Source organism: Hypanus sabinus, chromosome 13 (assembly GCF_030144855.1).
Source record: "Hypanus sabinus isolate sHypSab1 chromosome 13, sHypSab1.hap1, whole genome shotgun sequence".
NCBI classification, from domain to species: domain Eukaryota; kingdom Metazoa; phylum Chordata; class Chondrichthyes; order Myliobatiformes; family Dasyatidae; genus Hypanus; species Hypanus sabinus.
In genome coordinates, this window is record NC_082718.1 from 15196406 (window position 1) to 15219830 (window position 23425).

The 23425-nt window shown below is 40.6% G+C and overlaps 2 protein-coding genes across 5 annotated transcripts in view; one reads left to right on the forward strand and one right to left on the reverse strand.

Moving 5' to 3' along the window:
- Positions 1-11602, forward strand: part of lmf2a (lipase maturation factor 2a) — a 27054-nt gene extending 15452 nt beyond the window's left edge. For 3 of the 4 annotated variants that reach the window (XM_059987138.1, XM_059987137.1, XM_059987139.1), the window contains 6 exons: positions 60-156; positions 1344-1526; positions 1917-2085; positions 5709-5820; positions 8189-8294; positions 8585-11602. In XM_059987138.1, coding sequence (XP_059843121.1) covers positions 60-156; positions 1344-1526; positions 1917-2085; positions 5709-5820; positions 8189-8294; positions 8585-8905 — 988 coding nt within the window. In that variant the 3' untranslated portion in view covers positions 8906-11602. The remainder of the gene's footprint in view (positions 1-59; positions 157-1343; positions 1527-1916; positions 2086-5708; positions 5821-8188; positions 8295-8584) is intronic. The other variant, XM_059987140.1, reaches the window with a different exon arrangement.
- The window catches only part of miox (myo-inositol oxygenase), a 20144-nt gene continuing 7035 nt past the window's right edge, over positions 10317-23425 (reverse strand). Inside the window, exons 5-10 of the mRNA XM_059987143.1 lie at positions 22933-23000; positions 20855-20964; positions 20138-20205; positions 18503-18552; positions 16441-16553; positions 10317-12976 (exon numbers count right to left, since the gene is read on the reverse strand). Coding sequence (XP_059843126.1) covers positions 12868-12976; positions 16441-16553; positions 18503-18552; positions 20138-20205; positions 20855-20964; positions 22933-23000 — 518 coding nt within the window. The 3' untranslated portion in view covers positions 10317-12867. The remainder of the gene's footprint in view (positions 12977-16440; positions 16554-18502; positions 18553-20137; positions 20206-20854; positions 20965-22932; positions 23001-23425) is intronic.

Below are 23425 nucleotides of genomic sequence, written 5' to 3' on the forward strand. Positions count from 1 at the left end.
ACGTGATTTAATGAAGTCACTTTGCATCTTAGTCATAACATTCTTTTTCTCTCCTTTAGCTCCCTGGTGACAAGAGGGTTTTTTGCTAAGCTGTGGGCTACCTCTTCATGGGTCGTGTTTGCCTCTGCTGCTGCTGCTATGTTTTCTGTCAGTCTGGTGAGTGGCAGCTGCCTGGTAGAGCTTGAGATATTTCTGTGATCACAAATCTGAGTGCATCATAAGCCTCAGATGAACAAGTAAAGAATGAAAGCATGTCTAGGGCCAACAATATCGTGAGCCCTGGCATCTCTGGACAACAGTGAATGGAAAAAATTTTTTTATGTACATGCTGAAAACATGAAAAAATAGAAAATTCTGGAAGCACTCAGCAGGTCAGGCAGCATCAATGAAGAGATTAGAATTCTGGCAAAGGATCTTTGATCTAAAATGTTAAATTACTTTTCCCATAGATGTCGCCTAACCTGTTGTGTGTTTTGATATTTTCTGTTTTTACCCATGGACAACTGCATACAGTTCCACATCACCAAGGACTACCAGTCATCTCTTAGGCTGGGTCTATCCTTTGTAAGGCGTGAGTGAGGAAAGGGGATCAATTATCAATGGAATTGGGAGCCAGTTAATCCAGATCTAAAGTTCCAAGGGAACAGTTAACTTGAAGCCTTTTGATGTGGTTATGATTAGTACAAATTCCAGAACAAGTGACAAATTTAAAGAGAGAGAGGAGGTTCAGGAAAAAAATAATCTGGTCCTTTTTTTTTGGAGAGCAAATCTTGAATGAATGACCCAACCAGGGAAAGGGTATAGTGTGAATGCTTAATGAAAAGTGGAAGAAGAGAGGATGGATCTATTTAAGACCGAGGCTCATTGTTTATTGATTGCAATCTGACATAATTGAAGAGGAAGCTACGATATACTTGTTCCACAGGAGCAGTCCACACATCCTTCTACCTGCTAGGATTTGTCTCCTGCTCACATAGTTTTGCCATTCTCTTCTGCCACAAGCAATCACTCCCTTGTGAGATCAGGGGGAGGGGTGTATGAAATTGCTGAAACTGTGGAATGGTGTGTGCTTCAGTACACTGTGTGGTTATGGATGGCAGTGATGTGTTTTTGCTGGGATTGAGTCCACTGCTGATGAGGGTGTATTAGGTGAGAGTCTGTTCCCGAAACGTCAACGGTACTTTCTCACAGAGATGCTGCCTGGCCTGCCAAGTTCCTCCAGCATTTTGTGTGTGTTGCTGAGAGTCTCTTCAAGTCTGGTTTGTTTGTGGTTTTTAGTCAGTGCTGTAGTGACTGATGGAAGCAACATCATTCTAATGTACTCTAATTTTCTGTCATCCCAGGTACCATACTCCTTTATTGATTATGAAACAAGTTCCAGCCTTCGGCCCGAGATCCTGCGGCTATACAAAGTGGTCGACCGTTATGAGTTGGTCAACTCTTATGGACTGTTCCGGAGAATGACAGGAGTGGGAGGCCGTCCAGAAGTTGTAGTGGAAGGAAGCTATGATGGCCAACAATGGACGGTAAGATTGCTTCAAAAGCAGCTATGAAAGGTGATGGGGAGCAGGGTTAGTAAATGCAAGCAGGTTGGGGGGGGGAGGGTTGTTGCATAAATCTGGATTTATTGGTGCAACTAATTCTAGGTCCTGCTAGGCTCAAATCATCTCCCTCAGAACTTGCCATGTACCCACCCTGCCATTTAGACATAGCTCCCATTCTGTGAGTACGAAATAATCGTCCATTCGTCCCAAAGTTCTCCTGTCAATGTGGTACAGCTTCGAATTCCTATGCTTGGCCCAATTGTGGAGCAACCTCACAGTCCTTGTCCTGAATAGGGTGCACCGTCCATAGGCTAGACACTCTGGTCCCATGCTTGTGTCTGATTCCCTTTCTGGGTCTTTTCATTTTCTCAGGAGATTGATTTCATGTACAAGCCGGGGAACGTCAGCTTGCCCGCACCTCTGGTGACCCCACATCAGCCCAGGCTTGACTGGCAAATGTGGTTTGCTGCTCTCGGACACCACAGGCAGAGTCCCTGGTTCACCAGCTTTGTCCATAGGCTACTCCAGGGAAAAGCTGATGGTAAGTGCCGTGAATCTCGTCCCCGTTATAGTTGCAGTGTCTCTTGCTTGTACTTTGCTGTTCACTACATCTCCCACTGTTAAGCTGCACTAGCTTCAGGATCTCTCACTGCTATATCACACTACCTACATTTCATGATTACAGAGCACTGGAGCCAGGGTCTTTCACTGTTAACCTGTAAAATGTCTTGTACCCAATGTAGTTTGAGCACCCTTTATCCAAAATACTTGGGGCCAGAAATGTTTTGGATTTCAGATTTTTGTTGGTCTTTGGAATATTTGCATCTATACAATGAAATAGCTTAGGGATTGGACCCATGTCTAAACATGAAATCCATTTACATTACGCATGCAACTTGTACATATACCCTCCCTGAAAGTAATTTTATGTACTATTTTTAATAATGTGTACATTGAACCATCAGAAAGGTAAATGGTCACTACCTCAACCACCCATGTGGACAGTCAGTGGCTGTTTGGTGCCGCCACCATTCCTAACTCTGAATTTATGTTCTACTGGTAAGCAATCTTTGTCCTACATTTGTTTATCACACATGTATTTAACAGTAAAAAAATTAACTACATACCATTGATATAATGAAAATATAATGTGTGCATGGTAACAAAAGCAGCATCGGGAGAAAACCAGAATCAGCTGTTCAGCAAAAACAAACAATGCTAGGCTTTTAGTCCCCACCTGTGATGCTGTGGTTTGATTTAAAAAGTTATAGTACGCTAAACCAATCATTACATTTACCTGTAATTAAGTTCAATGAAATCTGTGAAAAAGTCAACATTTTATTTTTACGCAATAATGACGCTGGCATTGTTATACTGAAACCTGGGATTTTAGGTGGAGATGAAATTCAGATTTGATTGAAAAATGTTTTGTACTTACCGAAAAAGGTGATGATCTTTGCTTACAGAAGAAGTTAAATGCAGCACAAAACATTACAACTACTGTTCATCAGGTCTGAGAAACTTCAGGGAGAGGGTTCATCGTCATTGACAACACTGTGAAGAGGAACATCAGCAGTGGTTGAGGGTCCTGGACATAGATGCTTGGGATGAATAGGTCCTGTACTGGATGTTTCTTCTTGTGTCATCTGCTTTTGTCATAGCAATCTTTCTTTGCTTTCATATGATTTTCTTTCTTTGATAAGATTTCTTGTTCTGTTATGAATGCATGGTGCTCTAGCCCTTCAATATGTCCATTACACATTTTCATCCTGTTGTCTTTAAGCACCATTTCTACTGTGTTAACTATATTGACTTCATCTTCACTCTTATCATCGCAATGACTGTTCATTACCATTTCAGCTTTTTCACTATCAGTAATTGAATGAACAACTGGAGCCTCTTTATCAATGTTAAGAACTTCTTCGATATCTACTTCTCCCAGCTTATTGACAGACTTTGAAAATATCCCTTTTGTGTACGTAAGGAGTCCTGACATAGTCTTTTTCCTCATTTGACATAATTTAAAGTCATCACTTTGTTCATCGTCACCGAACATGGGCATAGGTCAGAGACTGTGCCGCGTAAAGCACAAAGGTCTGTCTATAATGACTGCTAAAAACAAACTGGTGCCAACAGGGCCCCACTCAGGGTATATGAGGTCACTTCTCAGAACTGTTTGTGGTGCGTCACAAACCTGTGCGTCACCTGGGAACCTTCCCAGTGTGATAGTCTGTTTTAGGAGCCAGAATGAAGGGGTGCTTCAGAGATTTGGAGGGATAAGTTCACAAGATATACAAAGCAGCTCCTCAGCATTTGAATTTTTCCATTTATGCTGTATTGTCAGTGCTCAGAGAATTTTCAGATTTCAGAGTTTCTCGGTATTGGATTTTCGGATAGAGATGATCAACCTGTATTTATCCTGAACTGATTACAGGACCTCTTGCTGTTTTATTGCATGGGGTACAAGACCTCTTACTGCAACAATCCTCTTGTTACAGGATTGCTCACTTCTCTACTGCAGGTTATAGTACAGGGGTCAGCAACGTTTACCACTGAAAGAGCCACTTGGACCCGTTTCCCACAGAAAAGAAAACACTGGGAGCCGCAAAACCCGTTTGACATTTAAAATGAAATAACACTGCATACAACGTTTTTTTTTGCCTTTCTGCTATGTATAAACAAACTATAATGTGTTGAATTTATGAAATTGATGAACTCCTGCAGAGAAAACGAAATTACATTTCTGCATGCAACAAAAACATTTTGAACTCCGAAAAAAAGACGTTGGGTTGAAGGTTACTTTGAAGTAAAATACTCAACGTCTATTTGAGTCCTTCTTGTATTTATGAAAAACGCCAAACTTAAATTTGCCGCCAGCAGCAAACCAAAAATAACGTCAGCCAGCTGTCAACCTGAAAAATAAAAGGACTATTTCACTGAACAATGAAAACATATGAATATACGTAAAATAATAGGCAATTAAAATATTTATCATACTTGTTCAGGTTGACTCACACCTGCCAATGCAGTCGTATTCAGTAGGGATGGATCGATGCTTAGGGGAGTGACCGGGAAGGATAATGTGTTTTTTTCCTCTCTGAACTCACAGAAGCGTTTCCCAAACGATGATTGCAGAATGTAAATACTCCGAATTTATCATGTCGTGACCTTGTTTGAACTCTCTCAAATTGGGGAAGTGAGACAATGTGTCTTTCTGTAAATCTCTGGCAAACACTGTCAACTTGCGCTCGAATGCCAAAACATCCTCCAACATGTGCAGGGCTCTGCGTCCTTTCCCCTGAAGAGCTGTGTTCAGCGTGTTCAGGTGCGCTGTCATGTCTACCATGAAGTGTAGCTTTTCCAGCCACTCTGGCTGTTCCAGCTCAGGAAAGTTGAGCCCTTTGCTGCCCAGGAAAGTTTTCACTTCTTCCAGACACGCGACAAAGTGTTTCAGCACCTCCCCTCTGGACAGCCAGCGGTAAAAACACGTTGTAGCGGTTGCTACACGCAGTCAGTAAACTGCAGTCAAAGATAGCTTTATTCGAACTAAACAGCCTTGCTTTTAAGCCTCCCTCAACCCGCCCCCCATGGGTGCGGATGCTGCAAAAGACACGTACTCACAAACCCCCGTAGGCTATCTCCCGTAGCCTGAACGCTGGCTAATTGTGAGCCGGTTCGGATGTGTCAGGAAATGGGTCGCCACAACGTCTTATTTAGATTGTACAAGATCACCATAATCTTCAAATTTAGATTTACATTTCAAAAACTAACAAACTAACATAAAATACATTTTAATTAAATACTGACCATGTAGCGGTGTGCTACACGCAGCGCTAAAATTACGACACGGAGTCGGTAACTGCAGTCGAAGGAAAAAACTTTATTCAAAATCTTCAGCCTCACTTTTAAGCCTCCCTCAACCTGCCCCCCCCATGGCGCAGAGGCTCCAAAGCTCTGTGCTCGCAAACCCCCGTAGGCTATCTAATTGTGAGTCGGTTCGGATGTGCCAGGAAAAGGGTCGCCACAACCAATTATTTCCCAAAGCAACACGGAGCCGCAGCACAGACGTAAAAGAGCCACATGTGGCTCCGGAGCCGCGGGTTGCCGACCCCCGTTATAGTATGTTTCACTATTGTAGTCATGCATATCTGTTTTTATTTTCAGTAATACGCCTAGTGCAAGTGGATAAGTCCAACTATGCCTTCAGCACCAAACCTCCTACTTACATCAGAGCCCAACTCTACAAGTACTGGTATACCAAGTATGGCACTGACAGGTGAGTGGCTCCAGTACAGCAATTTTCCCAAATACTGAGAACAGTGCTGAGGGAAGAGTGAATATGAGGAGAGGGTGATTTGGTGTTTGAAAGATGTAATATAGTCCATTTTAGGAGCCAGAATGAAGGGGTGCTTCAAATCAATTTGGAGGGATAAATTTACAAGGCATATGAGGCAGCTCCTCAGTATTTGGAGGCCAGAAAACACAAATTAAGGTCTATATTTTATCACCAGGCGAAGATCTAAAAGCATAATAGTCATGAATGAGCAAATATAGAGACTTTTGAAGACCTGTTTTAGAAACTCTGCAGAACTAGGCTCTACACTACAGAAAGAATTAACTGTTGATTCATAAGGTGCTGCCAGATACAATTAAAAGAATGAGGTGCATAATCGTATTCAGATGCAAAACAGATTACAGGAGAATGTCAGCAAAGAGTTCAAATTTTGGTAGAGGAAAAGTGGCAAGGGTGATGTATAGAGATAATTTCTAGTCATTAGATGCATTTGGAAAGGAGCCATGTGTACAAGCAGTAAATGCTTGACATGTAGAACACAGGACCAGAGAAGTTTCTGCAGAAGGGAAAGACTTTAGATTTGTTTCTAGTGTAACCCTTGGGCTTGGCTGGCAGCATTAATCTGAGGGAAGACGGCCTCTGACCCGGCCAAACTTGAGAAATCTTGTTTGGGTGGATGCTGCGTGATGTGTTTCCCTGTTGCAAATCAGCACCACGAAATAACAAACAGTACACAATATGCAATTAAACGATTGAGCTTTATAATTCTTGATTTGTCCGTAGGCTCTCTTCTCACTGCTGCCATCTGGAAGTAGGTGCAACTACCCCAAGATTCTCCAGGTTCAGGAATAGTTATTACCCCTCAACGATCAGGCTGTTGAACCAAAGAGGATGATTTTACTTCCCCAATCATTGAAGTGTTCCCACAGCCAATGGGCTCACTTTCAAGTTCTTGTATCTTATTGCTTACTTCTGCACTCTAGTTGAATGCCCTAGTTGGCTGGTCTTTCATTGATTCTCTTGTGGTTCTTATTCTTTAGATTTATTGAGTATGCCCATAACATAACAGGGTTGTTTATGGTGATATAGATGTACTTTGAGTTTGTGTGTTCATGTTGCATCTTGAGGTTCCTCATGATGCTCTGGCTTCCTCCCCATATTCCCAAAGCTGTGCAGGTTACTCAGTTAGTCAATGTAAATTGCCCATAATAAGGAGGTGACTGGTAGAGTCTGGAGGAGGGGTGCAGAAGTTAATGGGAATATGAGGAGAATAAAATAAGATTAGTGTCAGAAAAGCATAAGTAGGTAGGTTGATGGTCAGCATGAATTTGGTGGGCCAAAGAGCTTGTTTCCATGCTGTATCACACTACAACCAACCAACAGGACATACTGGAGAAAATCTGTAGATGCTGGAAATCCAAGCAAGACACATAACATTCTGGAGGAACTGAGTTCCTCCAGCATTTTGTATGTGTTAAACAGGACATACTTTATCAGCACCCTTTCAACAGTGGCTGCAGGATGTAACATCTACAACATGCATAGTATTTTTCTATCTGGAGTACTCTTGACAGCAGCTTCCAAATTCTGGACCTGTGCTAGGAAGAAGAACAAATCTGCAAGTATGTAGGAAAGCCTCCACCTACAGATTCTGCTCCAAGTCATTCATTATCCTGACTTGGAAATGTGTCACCATTTCTTCATACCATGGATTAACGCTGGAACTCTACCCAAATCACCATTACAGCTCAGAGCATTGGAGTTCAAAGTTCAGTCCTGATGTCATCTGTAAGAAGTTTGTACATCCTCCCCATGAATGTCTGAGTTTCTTCCCACGGTTCAAAGACGTACCAGTTAGTAGGTTAATTGGTCATTGTAAAATGTCCTGTGATTGGGCTAGGTTTAAATCGGTGGGTTGCTGGCAGTGTGGCTGGGAGGGCTGTATCTTTAAATACAATAAAATACAAACGTCGTTGGGGAACTTCAGCCGGAAGGAACGCAGCCCTTCAGTGCTTTCTCAGTGCATTTAATAATGATTCTTTGCCTTTACAGCAGCACTTGTATCCTGAAACTGGAATTTTTAAAAAATTTGACTGTATAGATAGAAGAGGGCAAGTGTATGTCCATTGTTCCACTACAACAGATAGTTAGGTTTAATAGATTAGTTCTGTGATGTAATTTCTCTCAATCTTATTTTCATGAACATGTTTCTATTTTCCTTAATATTTTACCCCTTAATGTTTCCCCTTCCTGCTTTTTGTGATCCTATCCTCCGTGCCTTCCTTTATCTTACACTTCTCTGTTGTTTTCCTCACCCCTCACCTTCCATTTTGCCCCTCCTTCACTGTAGCTCACTTAAAGATTGGTGGACTCGGCAACATGTGGAAGAATTTTTCCCCTCGGTCACTTTAGGAGACCCCAACTTGGAATCACTCCTACATGAATATGGCTTCAAGGTGAGACCAACTTTGCAGGTTGCAGCTAACCTGGCATGGAATGAATATGAGTAAAGCTCCTCCTGCATTGTCCCATTTGACATGCCAAGGGAAGGTACAATGTGTATTACAGAGTAAAATTATCTATACTCTCCCAGGGTGAATACAACCGGTATTTAGTACAAAATGAACTTCTCTCAATTTATATTGAACCCACACCATCCCTAATCGAACTGTCTACTGCCGTCTCTATCCCATGCCATACCTGCCCTGTGCTTGCCTCTAGTTTCTAAATGTAATTTGTTTTACAGGACAAAGCATTTCCAAAGCGGATAGTGAAGGATCTTTTGCCATCTATCCTGCAAATGACTCGTAAGCAAGTGGAGCCCTACTCTGGGGAATGTGTCATCAGGGGTCTGTTCATTGCCGTTATCCTCATCTCCTGGCTTAAAGCCTTGATGAACCGCAAGGCCAAGGGGAGCCGATTGAAGCCAACAGTGGGGAAAGCAGGTGCTGGTGTTGATGAGAAGACAGATTATGGCAGGAGGAAGAAGGAGTTCCGGCAGACTGAGGGCAAAATGCAGCATCCCACTGATGAATATTTACCAGCGAATGTTCGCAAAAGAAAATAATTTTCACAATCTTTACTGATTTATATTTTTCTATATGTATCTCTTCCACTCATTTCTCCAGTTCTGCAGGAAAGATCATCTTGCCAGACTGCATCTCACACTTGCTGTGAGGTAGATATCACATCTTGCCTATGGAACGATTTATCTGGGGCTACCCCTAGGAGGCAGAAGCAGATTACTTTTTTTTAAAAGTCTTCTATACTCATCAGGGAATGGTTCTCCCCTAAGCTATGTTTTCCTTCACTGAAATTATTCTCGCAAATTTTTCTACATCTTGCCTTTAATGACCTGGCTTGGAGATTGGAAATGGCAAATGGTTTCTAATTGTGGGCTCTATCATATATTATCTCTATCACCATCTATAAACACTAAGTGCTGTATTTAATGGACAGGCTTAGCATGGTGACAGTGGATGTCACTAATGCCGTCTGTAGATTCCTCTAGGCACAATTGTATTGGGATTAGATTGTCTAACAATCATTTTAACAGTCAGCAACAATCATGAAATGATGATTCACTAATCATGTAGAGTCTAATGAACACTATCTTAACATTTGGTGCCACAATAGAATAGCGGTTAACGCAAAACTATTACATCTGGGGTATCAGAGTTCGGAGTTCAATTCTGGCCTCATCTGTCATCTGGGTGAGTTTCCTTCCACGTGTTCCTGTTCCCTCCCAAAGTCCAAAGACACACCAGTTAGCAGGTTAATTGGTCATTGTGATTAGGCTAGGGTTAATTGGGGGTTGCTGAGTGGCATGGCTCAAAGGGTCAGGAAGAGGCTATTCTGTGCTGTGTCTCAAGTAACTGGAGATAATTTATCAACAAAGTTTCTTCTGAGTAGAAACAAGTTGACATCCAGGTGCATAACTGTCTGCCAAGCCCCTTTTGAACAGGTGAGTGGCCAGTGTTTGCTCTAGTATGAGAGTTAAATCTGTGTCCAGTGTCCATTGGTCCTTATTCAGTCCTGCAGATGGTGTCACAGTGCCACTTTTTTGCTACCTAGTATCAATAATGGATCAGGAAATCCAAGTTGCCTTTCCATGACCCAGACTCAGATTTTTGGCTCCAATCTAAGACTGGGAAATGAAGGGGTGGGTTGGATTTCTCAGTCCTCGTTCTAATTGTATTTCATCTTGTCACTGAGTCAATCTGGTGCTGTTTTCAGGGTAGTTTCTCAATGACATGTGCTGTGCTCCATAGCCATTTGTAAACTGTTTGAGAGGAATTCTCAAAAATTTCATTCTTGCAATAAAACTTTCCAACTGTAACTAATCCAGAACTCTCTGGATTCTGGTTTTATATGAAAATTTTCTTAAATGGAGTAGTGTGTGTGAGGTCCTGGAATAATTTTTGAATATTTGAAATGTATTTGGTATGCGTCAAACATTAGAAACTCCAGTCAATACATAAGAAAAAAGCTAGGGAAATGTTTTATTTCATTCACTTCTAGTACATGATCACTGATGACATAGCAACATTTATTATCCAACCTTGTTTGTTCTTAAGAAGTGGCAGTAACCAATGTTCCTTCTTAGATGTGAGTATGCACACACCTTTCGCTACTGGCATACAAAGAAACTTAAGTTGTGCACAAAAGGTTGTCCCATCTACCTCGCAGGCATGTTAAGTATATTACACAATTGTGAACAAACACATTACCTTTTATGGTTTCTGATGTGAGTGGTGTTGACAACATGGAGTTTGCAATGATTTGTCTGCAGACTTTAGAACTGGCTTATCTATACTGTTTTTAATTGAAGGAATTATTCATTATGCACATGTCACTGGGCAAAAATTGCACAGCACAATATTTTTGTACACATTGGTATGTTCACATTAGAGGAAACATTGGTGGTAACCCACAAACTGAATCATTGAAGTCCATCCAGCAAAGAAACTCCTAGAAGGCAGCTCTCGGATTTCGATCCAGTGATCTAAATCTACATATCTGGAATATATTTCCAATCCTAGGTAGGATGTAATATGAAGGAAATGTGGTATTTGTATATATCTGATTCTTTGCAGAAGCTGTAAGTTCAGGATGTGTTATCAAAGATTCTTTGGTATGTTGCTGACAGTCTTGTAGAAGATACACATGGCAACCACAGTGCACCAGTGGTAAAGGGAATGAATAGTCAAGACAATAATTCTGATGGTGTTCAAGTTTATACCAGGTGCTGTTGGAGATTCAAGATCTACTTTTCAGTTATAAACTTCACATTTTAATGCAGTTTCTGATCTTCACCATGAACAGAGTCAATTTCAGACATGCACCATGCTGATGCCCTACTTTCTTCATCTGACAATGCTTGTGAGGAAAACTATCATTGGTGCTCCAAACACTGAATGGATGCCTTACCACATAAGGAGGTGAATGAATGTTGCAGCAGCTTGCACCCTCCAGTGGGGACTGAAGGAAGGCACTTTATCATTTCTCTGGTGTAGTCAAAAATTTTTCTACTGAACCAACTGTTGGTTTAGTGTTCAAGTAGACTAAGTTAAAGAGAATTCTGTTAAGAGGCAATTGCTCTATTACAAACTTAGTCTCCCCAGAAATCATTGATATCAACCTCTTTTTCAAAGGTCCTGGGGGCCTTTCTCTCAAATTGGTCTCCACCAGCATTAGCTCTCTTTCCCAGTTGAACTTGTTCTCACTTTGAACAACTCATTTAACTGCATCCACAGCATCAAAATATAAAATGCAGCCATGGGATTTTTTTGTGTCTTTATGGGACATTAGAATTGTCCTCATGTCAAACTACCTTCAGCTTCCTTCCCCCATGCCTCCTCTTCTGTTATATTATTCTGTTGTCCTGCATCCTGAACTTCTAGATGCCCCTCACTTTGATTCTTAAATGCACTCTGATTCTAGCCTGTCTTTAGCCTCTTTCAGTGAAATCCAAAAGCATTAGTCAATATGATTTACTCTTTTTCTCATTCCACAGATGCCATCTGATCTTGTAAGTGTTTCTTGTGCTCTATTTCTATTTCAGATTTCTAGCAGGTGTAGAGATTTGCTTTCTAGTATTTTGTGCCTCAGTTTCCAATACTTCCTGTTGTAAATTGTTATTTTACATTTTCTGTAGGTACCACCACTACCTATATTTAAATTTGCATGGTGTCCACCCCTCATATACATTCCCTTCATTATCTCCATCTCTTCCATCTTACTGATTTTTAATTTTTTTAGTGCAGTTGAAAAGCTGCTAAACAGAAATGATGCGTTGCATTCCACGATAGTTACCTGACATCAATTCCTCATTTTATGACACATCATCACTTAGTCCAGATGAATGTTTTCTTGAGCTATTCATCCACTTGGTTGAAGATGTTGCACATCAACAGTGCTGTTTGTAACTGGAAAGTTGTGGGTCCTATAAATTTAGCATTGGAGTATTTGTGTTTTCCAAAGTTTTGTGTACCTCTCTTCCTACTGCTACCAGTAAAATTCAGAATAGTATTTTAAGTAATCAGAAACTTCATATTAATCAACATTTGTTTTTATCTTCAAGGTTCTTGCTTGTTCCAAAGTTTGTTCTTGGGCTTGATGTCAGATGGAGGAGAGAAATAGCAGAGGCAGGGGTTCTGTCAGCAGTGGTGTTTAGAAAGGCACTGGGTTGATGAATTACTGGTAAAACATAATACTGAAAGCTAAATAACAGGATAAGCTTAAAACTGTGGAACATGGGCAATATTTTCATTTGAGAGCAAGGTGTTTCTTGGAAATGCGTGAATTTTGAACATTTATTGATCTAAATCTAAAGGTCATCATTGGTTTCAGAATGCAGTTCAAAATCTTTAATCAATATCATATACTCTATCTTTTTCATTGCACAGATGATTTCTGACTGCTGTGTTGCTATTTCAGATTTCTAACAGCTGCAGTGATATGCTTCTTCAGTACATTGTGACTCATACTTGCTGTTTTCGATCATCTCCCAGGAGAGTGTTCCACTGGTTACCAACGTAATTTCCCAGGACAATACTTGTCAATCAGTTGTTGATAATAGGGCTGTAGCTTCTTTATATCAGGTAAATCAGTGCTCTTGGTGTACAGATCGAACTTACTGAGACACAAAGAGATTTGTTATTTTAACAAAAGGCTTTCAACATCTATTGACTAATCATCCCATTGTAACCCTTTCCCATCACAGCCTTTTCCACCTAAAGTGTCCATCATAGCTTCCGATAGCTCAGCACCCTACTCCATAACTTCAATCTGCCCAACTGTAATCATTCTCATCTCATAGTACCCCATTAGACTTCATCCAATTAACCTAAAATATTGTAATTACCCTCTATTTCCATCAGTTTCTATCTCTTTCTCTCTTCCTGTTTCTATTTTAAATGCTGATATCAGCCCATTTTCACATCCTTTGTGAAGATTAAACTTGATACAGAATGATTTGCGTACATTAGGAAAAAGCAATTAACATGGAAAGCCCCTTTCCATTACCAATATATCCCATTTACATTCTTTCCTACCCCGTCATATTCTCCCCCTAAAATGATCATCATAGACTTTTATCCTTAACACCAAACTTCAGTTTCAGATTCACTTTGTGCAAACAGCACCATCCCATATTCATAGTGATTCAAATAGTCCATAACAATCCACAAGCACTGATCATATGGGACATCTGATTTGATTAGGGAGCTTAAGGTAAAGGAACCCTTAGAAGTCAGGGATCATATAGAATTCACCCTACAGTTTCAGAGGGAGAAGCTAAAGTCAGATGTATCAGTGTTACAGCGGAGTAGAAAGACTTACAGAGGCATATGAGAGGAGCTGATCAAAGTTGGTTGGAAGGGGACACTACCAGCGATGATGGCTGGAATGGCAATGGCAATTTGGAAGTCACAAGAAAGATACATCCCAAAGATAAAGAAATATCTTAAAGGGAGGATAAGGTGAAGTTGGCTGAAAAGGGAAATCAAAGACAGCATAGAAGGAAAAGAGTTGGCATTCAGTTTAGCAAAGAATTGGCAGGAAGTTAGAGGATTGGGAAGCTTAAAAGCCAACAGAAAGTAACTAAAAAATAATCATGAGAGAAAAGGTGGATACCAAATGTTTTTCAGATATATGTAATGCCCTGGTTCATATTTTTACTGTTATGCTGTATGTATTTCATTTAGCAGCCTGTTCAGGTTTCAGCTTGGTTGGGTTATTGTTGAAGATGAGGGATGAGGAGAGATGTGTGCTGTCCAATTACAATGGTAGAGCTGAGGGGAGGTTTCTCGGTGAAGCTTGAGGCTTTTGTTCAGGAGGGGGGGAGCGGGTCGATGAAGAGAGAAAATGCTAGGGAGAGCCGGTCATAGGATACAACCCAGTGGGAGACCCTTTTGTTCGAGATGGATTGCCAGCGACGTTCGGAAGGTATGTGTGCTTTCATGCTGACCGAGAACCAACCCAGCGTGTGAGTGACAGAGGTGTTCAAAGTGAGCTCCAACTTGTGCACATTTGACTATTAATTGAAATGGGCCCTTTTTTGTTTTTCTTCACTAACCCTTAAGCTAAGATTCATAAATATAATTCCTTTAATTGTATACTGTTATTTTGTGGCACTAATTTGTAACAGGGTAACAAATTGCACAGTGCCCACACAAACTGGGTTTGGGGTGGAAGAGCTGTCTCAATCTTATGAGTTCGGTGGGACAGGAGAGTGTCTTCCCTGGACTTCAGCAGCCAAGGAAACCAGAGGGTTTCATATATAAGGAGTAAAAGTGAATAGTAGACTGCTAGAAAATTTAAACTGGAGAGGTAGTAATGGGGAACAAAGAAATGGTGGACAAACTTACATATTTTGCATCAGTCTTCACTGTAGAAGTCAGTATGCAATTTGAGAAAATCAAGGCGCATAAATAAGTGTGGTTGCTATTTCCAAGGAGAAAGTACTTGGGAAGCTGAAAGGTCTGAAGACCTGGACCAGATGGACTACACACCAGAGTTCTGAAAAATGTAGCTTAAGAGATTGTGCACCCACCAGTAATTCAAAAATCTTTTGCAATGGTTCCAGAGAACTGAAAAATTGCAAAAGTCATTCCAGTCTTCAAGAAGGGAGGGAGGCAGAAGAAAGGAAATTATAGGCCAATTAGACTGACATCAATTGTTGAGAAGATGTTGAAGTCCATTGTTAAGTGTGAGACTTTTGCATACTTGGAAGCACATGATAAAATACTTAACAGCATGGTTTCATTGAGGAGAAATCTTGCCTGATGAAACTTGGAATTCGTTGAGGAAATAAGCAGGATAGACAAAGGAGAGTAAGTGGTTGTTGTGTGCTGGATTTTCAGAAGTTTACGAACAATACAATGACAGGTGGAGGGGCAGGTAGTGTTGACAAAGCAGGCAGTCTGCAGAAGAACTTGGACAGTTTGGGAGAATGGGCAAAGAAGTGGCAGATGGAATATTGTACAGCAAATAGTATGGTCATGCACTTTGGTAGTAGCAATAAAAGAACAGACTATTTAAAAGGAGAAAATTCAAAAATCAGAAGTATAAAAGGGCTTGGGGGTTCTTATGCAAGATTCACTAAAAGGTTACCTTGCAGGTTGAGTCAATGGTAAGGAAGGGAAATGCAATGTTAGCACTCATTTCAAGAGGACTAGAATATAAAAGCAAGGAAGTAATTCTGAGGCTTTATAAGGCATTGATCAGACCACACGGAGTATTGTGAGTGGTTTTGTGCCCCTTATCTAGGAAAAGATATGCTGACATTGGAAAGGGTCCAGAGGAGGTTAAAGAGAATGATTTCAGTATTTCAAGGGTTAATGCATGAGGAGTATTTGATGGCTCTAGACCTGTACTTGATGGAGTTCAGAGGAATGAGGGGGAGATCTCATCAAACCCCATCAAATATTGTGTGGAGAAGTCTAGGACCAGAGATGAGGTAATAAATTACTAAATTTATTTAGTCAGAGGGTAGTGAATCAGTAAAATTCATTGTCACAGATGGCAGTGGAAGCCAAGTCATTGAATATATTTAAAGTGGAGGTTCATAGTTACTTGATTAGTAAGGGCATCAAAATTTACAGGGAGAAGGTATGAGCATGGAACTGAGAGGAGTAATAAAGCAGCCACAATGAAATAGCAGTGCAGACTCAATGGGCTGAATTGGTCCAATTCTGCTCCTGTGTCTTACAGACATTCCACAAATGACTCACCCTTGTGACCTTCTATTCAACACTGATGCCAGTTACATTCTGCCAACAATCTGAACACTGGCCCCTTTGACATACCTCTGGTGATTCCAGTGCTAACTTCAGAGGCACTGCACTGACTTTGGTGACAAAATTAGTGACTTTGGCACTTAACTCTGTTACACTCCCCTAGTATCCTTAACATTGACCTTGTTAGATATTTGTAGTAAACCCAGGGCATTCTATAGATAATGCCAGTTGACTATAGCTAACTAGTTGCCAAAGTTCCTCCAGTTTGAGCTGCCATGTCTGATGTGTCTCCCTAAAACATTGGAAGATCAAATATACAGAATGTCTATTTAAAAACTTGTGGTATTTTTAATGGACTCACTTGAAATCTTTAACCCACTCCAGCATCTTCAGATCTTTGCTGTTACAGAGATGCATGTAATCTCCCTTGGTGTGCCAGGGATAGAATGAATGGTAGCGGATAATGTACAGTCCCTACAATAGGCATGCATGCACAAGTCAAGGCAGAGGCCCACCAAATGGACACAGACAGAAATGGATAATAGGCATCTAAGTAATTGACAGTCATGCAACCCCCTGTACACACAAAAAATACGTTCATTTTTAATTATAAAACTTGCTACAAATACAGGGCATTCCCAAATTACAAATGACATAACCTACAGAAATCTGACAACATGAATTCTCCCAAAAAGTTTTAAAACCATTTTTCAAGTTAGTTGTAATAAAACAATTCACTTTTTTAAAGTAATGACTAGATACAATATATATTCAATTAGCTTAATTATAGGTTATGTTAGTGCTTAGTGAATGGGAAAAAAGTGTAGGTTTAGTGATAGTTATGGATAGAAAATGGACATTTTTGACCTATGGAAAATCAGTTTAAAGGTAGTTTCCAGGAGCAGAATCCTTGCACGTTCCAGGGACAGCCTTATACTTAATACTTTAAAATTGTCTGTAAATCAGAACAATGCTTCACCCCCATTTTTTTTCTTCCCAGGACTCCCACAGTACTAACTTCTCAGTGCTTGTTGCATACTGTCCCTTAGGCAGGACAGACATACCCTCATACCAATACTCCCTTAGCAAAGAATTTCTAACTACTCCACCAGTACTGCCTCACTCACCAGTTGGAGCTCCTACATTATTGGACCGGTCAAAGAACACTGTGTACAAGAAGGGTCAGAGTAGTCTCTACTTCCTGAGGAGACTGAGGTCCTTTAACATCTACCTGACGATGCTGAGGATGTTCTACGAGTCTGTGGTGGCCAGTGTTATTATGTTTGCTGTTGTGTGCTGGGGCAGCAGGCTGAGGGTAGCAGACACCAACAGAATCAACAAACTCATTCGTAAGTCCAGTGATGTTGTGGGGGTGGAACTGCACTCTCTGACGGTGGTGTCTGAAAGAGGATGCTGTCCAAGTTGCATGCCATCTTGGACAATGTCTCCCATCCACTCCATAATGCACTGGTTAGGCACAGGAGTACGTTCAGCCAGAGACTCATTCCGCCGAGATGCAACACTGGGTGTCATAGGAAGACATTCCTGCTGGTGGCCATCAAACTTTACAACTCCTCCCTTGGAGTGTCAGACACCCTGGGCCAATAGGCTGGTCCTGGACTTATTTCCACTTGGAATAATTTACTTATTATTTAATTATTTATTGTTTTATATTGCTATATTTCTACACTATTCTTGGTTGGTGCAACTGTAACGAAACCCAGTTTCCCTCGGGATCAATAAAGTATGTCTGTCTACTGTATCGCCAACCTGTGCAGTTGTATCTCAGTACTGCCACTTTGACAATGCAGCACTCCATCAGAAAAGGCAAAGTAAGAAAAACATGTAAGGAAAAAAATTACAGCAGTGGGAAGGGGTGTATATTTGAATTCTATAATTCCTTGTAACCAGTCTTGTATTTCCAATTTCCATGTTTTCCTTTGATTCTATTCTTCTGACTATATTAGCTGGCATTTAAAAGTAGTTTTTACTTTGCCACCTTTTGTTTGCACCCTTTCACAGAAATTTCTCTGTTCTTTCCACCCTCTCCCTTCTACAACTCAACACACTTGTGTTGTCACTTCTTTATTGTGATAAAAGGTAATTAATCTGAAACTTTTTCTTGATCTCCGTCAGTACAACTTTATTGGTAATATACTTCACCTTTGGCCCTGTCTTAATGATTACTGCTCTCCCTCAGTAACAACTGTAGTATTCTCTCTGGATTGGCCTGGATCATGTGTTTTAATTTCTGAAAATTATCAACTAATGACTATAAGCTGGTCATGTCACTAACTCAGCCAACATTGAATTAGTGATTTCATGGTACATTGGATAGTTGACAGTAATCACAATGACTGTTGTGATTATCCAACTAATTGAGGTAGACACCCAGAGAAGATACAAAACTTATTCATAATTACCTCTTCAGGAAGTTTACATCCATTAGCTTTCAGCACATTATACATATATTCTGCAAGGGAGAAACCAGAGCTTTAGAAATTCAAAGTAAATATATTATCAAAGTATGTATACAACTTGTGAGATTCATCTTCTTGCAGGCACCCACAAAATAAACACAATAGAATCCATGGAAGAACGCACACAACCAATGTGCTAAAAGGGAAAAAATGTGTCAATAATAATAAAAAGAATGACCAGAGCTGCTCTCAGAGTGTGACCTTAACAGAATTATAAATGGATTTTGTGTTCAGTGCTTTCCCTTCTCCCTCCCCTGCAGATATGTAGTCCTGCATCACATTAACCAAGCAAATTGCAATGTTCAATGCAACCAAGCTGCCTGTTGTAAAAGCTTCAAAGACAAATCTATGTAGATTTCAATAATTACTTGGCTCCACCTTATACTTTTGCAATTAATAGGACTTGTCCCTCTAAATCAGCTGGTTCTAGATGGTAATTGCTACCTTCTCATTCACTGACTGTCTTTGTAACTCTGTCTTGGGTTCAAAGAACTTCATGCACAGTTCCTTCCATTTGACCGATCATGCCTGCACTGATAAATCTCCAGCTGAAGCTGCCACATAATTTACTGGCTGCTTCGTCATCTCTGTTTATGTACTTCTTTTCCAAATCCTTCATAATTTATCTTTGAAATGACCTTCTAGTCTTTTCTTCCTTACAAATCATTCAGTGTAATAACTCGGGTGGGGGGTGGTAATATTGAACTTACTTTGGCCTTTGTTGCAAGATGATTTGAACACAAGAGTAGAAACATCTTGTTTTAATTATCTGGAACTCTGGAGAGGCCACATCTTGAATATTGTGCACACGTCTGGTCTCCCTACTTAAGGAAGGATATCATTCTAATGGGGGGGACGGCAGGTCAGCAAATGTTCATCAGATTGATTCCTGGGATGCCAGATTTATAAGGTGAGACTAGACTGGGACTATACATTTGAATATGGAAGAATAAGAGGCAGTTTCATTGAAACATAAAATTCTTCTGATGCTAGAAAGAGCACGCATAGGGATATATATAGGGTGCCGAAGACTTTTGCACAGTCCTGTTCTTGTCAATGTGGAGTGAAGGGCAGGTCTGTAAATCTGATGGGAGCAAAATCTGTTAGGAATGGTGAGCTGAGAAAGGGGTGTGGGACAGGTGGAAGAGAAGGAGTGCTGGGGTGAGGGGTAGAACAAGTACAGACCCACCCAACCCTCAGACACCAGGCAAGGTCATTTGATTCCAAACAATTAATCATTACAGAATATCTCTCTGGTGCTTTCCACTCCTTCCCCTCTGCCTTTCCCCTTATTGTAATCATGATTCCCCTCTCTCTGCCCTCTTCCCACTCTCAGACTACAAAGGAGGCCTATACCAGATTTGGGTTTATCATCATTCACGTATATCATGAAGTTTGTTTATTTTTGTGGCATCAGTACAGTGTAATGCATAAAATTACTACATTTCTGTGCACCTGAACCCACTTGACAGCTGAACATTCCCTTCTACATCTGCAGTTTGGACAGTTCATCAGGTCGAGCTCCCTTGCAGATCTCCTGTTACTACTCATGGTGTTGTACTTGTTATCACCACTTACCATCATGGCCCCACGTCATCAGCACTTTATCCAAACCACAATTAGGCTCATAAATCCCATAAAGCGAGCTGTCGAACATGAAACAAAATTGTTTATAGCATAAGCTTTACCAAGGCAGCAACCTTCTACTCTCAATCTAAAACTGTTCTGCACACTTCTATTTTAAGAAAGTGAGACAAACTATTGAATAGTTATCCAAATAAAGAAGGATTATGAAGGTATGAATCCTCTCTTTCTCTTGCTGTATTTTCAGGATATTGAATATTATTCTATTAATGGTGAGTCTTCGTATTGTGGGCAAAGAGCAACAGATTACTACTCCCCCTTCTAATCCCCTTCCCAATAGAGCATTGTCAATTACCTTCACCCCTACATTAACTTCTACTGATGTTCTGTAGCTGAATACATTTAGGAATGGTTAAGATAGGTGGTAGATTTTAAGGAACCTCTTAAAGTCAGAGAGAAATTCAAGTGAGGACATTCCTTTAACATCCGTGAGGTAGTGGTTATAGGCTAATCAAATGCATTGAGGGAAAATGAGGAAAGACAATGTGTCAGCACAGTCAACCAATGAATTGTTGGAAGGATCAAAGAACATAGACTCCAGCAGCCTGTTGTGAGTCAGAGCTGAAAATATTCCAAATCTCACCTGTTTCAGTTAACTTCATGGAGTTCATGAGGGCTCAAAGTGAACTTGTGATGAACAAGGATCCTTACCTGTATCTCGGGTCCTTAAGATCAGGATTGTCTGCAAATGTGGTATCCCTGTAAACTATGGAATCCTGGAACTTGCACCCGACTGGGTAAGTGTCTCCAACCACACACCACTGTGGAGAGGCAATGACCATAAGCAAACTGCAGACCAGTACAGGTGTCCCACAAATCAGCAGGTCTTTCCCAGGACAAAGCTCTTACCAATCAGCCCAAAAATCATTGCAGCTTACAGATTAAGGCATTTCATTAAAAAAAAATTACTCCCAATAAAATTTCATCTTAACATAGTAAAAACATCTCAAGGTGCTTCACAAGAGCTGTATCAAATAAAGAAATGGCCACCAGGCCTTATGAAGCATTGGTACCGACAAAAGCTCGGTTAAATGTCAGGTTTAAAAGGTCACCTTAAAGGAGGAAAGTGGAGGAGAGATGGTTAGGAAGTTGGTGTCAGGGATGAAACTATACATGATTAGAAAACAAGAAAAACAAGTTTGAAATTGAGAAGTCAGAATGTGGGAGACTGGTTAAACTTCAGGGTGGGGGTTGAGTCATATTTCACTCAGTTTTATGCACCACATTCACAGAATATATTGCAGTACAGTGAGGTACAAGAATGATAAAAGAGTGAAAGGGTTAAATTCTAAGGGAAGGTTAAAAAAATAGGCAAATTCAATAACTTTATGAAATATGCAAGGAGAAGTTTAAAAACTTAACTGAAAGGGTTGGGTTTTAAAGAGCAATTTAGGAATGAAGGAGGGAAATTACTAAAACTTTTAAGTTTTGGCATCTGAGTTGAATTACATTGATGAAGCAATGAAAAGCCAGAATGGGCAAGATGCCAGAACTGGAGGAGGGCCTAAACCTTTGAAATTTATTGGGTTAAAAGAAATTACTTAGATTGGAGGAAGAAGCCCACAAAAATGTTTGACAAGAGTAAGAGGCATTACCAATACAAATTGGCAAACACAAGGTGACGGGTGAAAAGAACTTGGTGCAATTCAGGATATGGGCAACAGACTTTTAAGGGAGGTTTCAGTACAGAGGATTAAGATTATCTAAATGAAAAGCATTGAATATGTTAATAGGTTAAACAGAGAAAACCTTTAGTCTTGTTGGAAATTTCAAATCAAACTAATTAATAGGTGTCAGGACACTTAATGGTGATGTCAAGAGCCGATTGTGACTATCAAGGTGTCAAGAACCAGATTGATTCCTGGGATGGCAGGACTTTCATATGAAGAAAGACTGGATCAACTAGGCTTATACTCACTAGAATTTAGAAGATTGAGGGGGGATCTTATTGAAACATATAAAATTCTAAAGGGATTGGACAGGCTAGATGCAGAAAGATTGTTTCCGATGTTGGGGAAGTCCAGAACGAGGGGTCACAGTTTAAGGATAAAGGGGAAGCCTTTTAGGACCGAGATGAGGAAAAACTTCTTCACACAGAGTGGTGAATCTGTGGAATTCTCTGCCACAGGAAACAGTTGAGGCCAGTTCATTGGCTATATTTAAGAGGAAGTTAGATATGGCCCTTGTGGCTAAAGGGATCGGGGGTATGGAGAGAAAGCAGGTACAGGGCTCTGAGTTGAATGATCAGCCATGGTCATACTGAATGGCAGTGCAAGCTCGAAGGGCCGAATGGCCTACTCCTGCACCTATTTTCTATGTTTCTATGTTTAACTCTCTGAATCAAAAGATATGGGTATTTAGAATTAGTAAGTAAACTGGTTACTATAAATTAGCCCTCATAGTTTGTGTTTGGAGAATGAGGGAGCTAAAGGGTTTTATAAGTCAATATGGGTTGTAGGAAAATAAATGGGAGAATGGGATTATTCTGAGAGGCAGCATTGTCAACAAGCCAAATGTCCTCTTTCTATATTATTAGAGGATATGAGTTATAGAAGCAAGGACAGGTACTGTGGATAGACAAGGTAAGAGAGATAGTTATCTGAATCCAGGATCTCTGAAAGGGGCTAAATAATCTTTTCCTGCCCTTCTGTTCACAGCAATTTGTAGGGCTACATACATCAATGCCTCTTCCCTGATTCACTCTGGATTCTCTCCTCTCTCTGCCTTACCTGTGGCTCGCCCCAGCTTATGAGGATTTTTCCAATATCATGTAGCAGTCCAACCAGGTGCAGCCAGTCTACAAAACAAACAAACCCAAACTAATCGCAATACAGCAGAACGAAAAATCCTAATTCAAAAAGTAAAAAACTGAACTCTGGAAGTACTCAGTGGGACAAGCAGTATTGTGGAAGCACAGGATCCAAGTCAGCATTTTGACCAATCCTGACTATTGGTCAGCAACCCTTATCATTTCAAATACTCTGCCCCATAATCTTCTCCCAGTCTTTGACTTCTCCATCCCTCCAAGCATTTACACCCTTTGACTTTATGACACCTAATCCAAGGGAGTTCCTGACATCTCCAATTCATCCAACCCTAACCATTATAAACGTAGCCCCTAAACATCTGATTCATGTCAATAGGCAAGAACCCAGGTGAACCAGTGCACAGGACAGCACTAACAGAATACAGAGTGATTACTGGTTCCGGCCCAAAACAAGA